The sequence below is a fragment of the Dipodomys ordii genome, unplaced genomic scaffold (assembly GCF_000151885.1).
Source record: "Dipodomys ordii isolate 6190 unplaced genomic scaffold, Dord_2.0 Scaffold124, whole genome shotgun sequence".
NCBI lineage: Eukaryota > Metazoa > Chordata > Mammalia > Rodentia > Heteromyidae > Dipodomys > Dipodomys ordii.
The window spans coordinates 2,786,050-2,786,488 of NW_012267340.1; the positions used below are offsets into that span (position 1 = coordinate 2,786,050).

Genomic DNA, 439 nt, shown 5'->3' on the forward strand with positions numbered 1-439 from the left:
CTGCTCCGCTGGGACCAGGTCCCCGAGGACTTCGTGGAGCGCTTCATCCTGTCCGGCTACCGGCGGCCGCCCAGCTCGGCGCGCGAGTGCCTGGCGTCGGTGCTGCGGCCCACCAACGAGACGCTCAACTTCTGGACGCACTTCATCCCGCTGCTGCTCTTCCTCGGCCGCTTCGGCCGCCTGCTGCTGCTGGGCCCCGACGCGGCGCCCGAGCCGCTGCCCTTCCACCACCCCGGCCTGCTGCCGCTCTGGTGCTACGCCTCGGGCGTGCTGCTCACCTTCGCCGCCAGCTGCGCCGCGCACGCCTTCGGCAGCGCCTCGCGGCGCCTGCGCGCCGCGCTCTTCTACCTGGACTACGCCTCCATCAGCTACTACGGCTTCGGCAGCACCGTGGCCTACTACTACTACCTGCTGCCGGGGCTGCGGCTGCTGGACGCGC

General features: G+C 72.2%; 1 protein-coding gene across 1 annotated transcript in view; it reads left to right on the forward strand.

Moving 5' to 3' along the window:
- Paqr9 (progestin and adipoQ receptor family member IX) overlaps nt 1–439 on the forward strand; it is a gene marked incomplete at its 5' end in the record, with an annotated part of 1,156 nt that continues 717 nt past the window's right edge. Inside the window, one exon of the mRNA XM_013029883.1 lies at nt 1–437. Within this exon, the coding sequence (XP_012885337.1) occupies nt 1–437 (437 nt within the window). The remainder of the gene's footprint in view (nt 438–439) is intronic.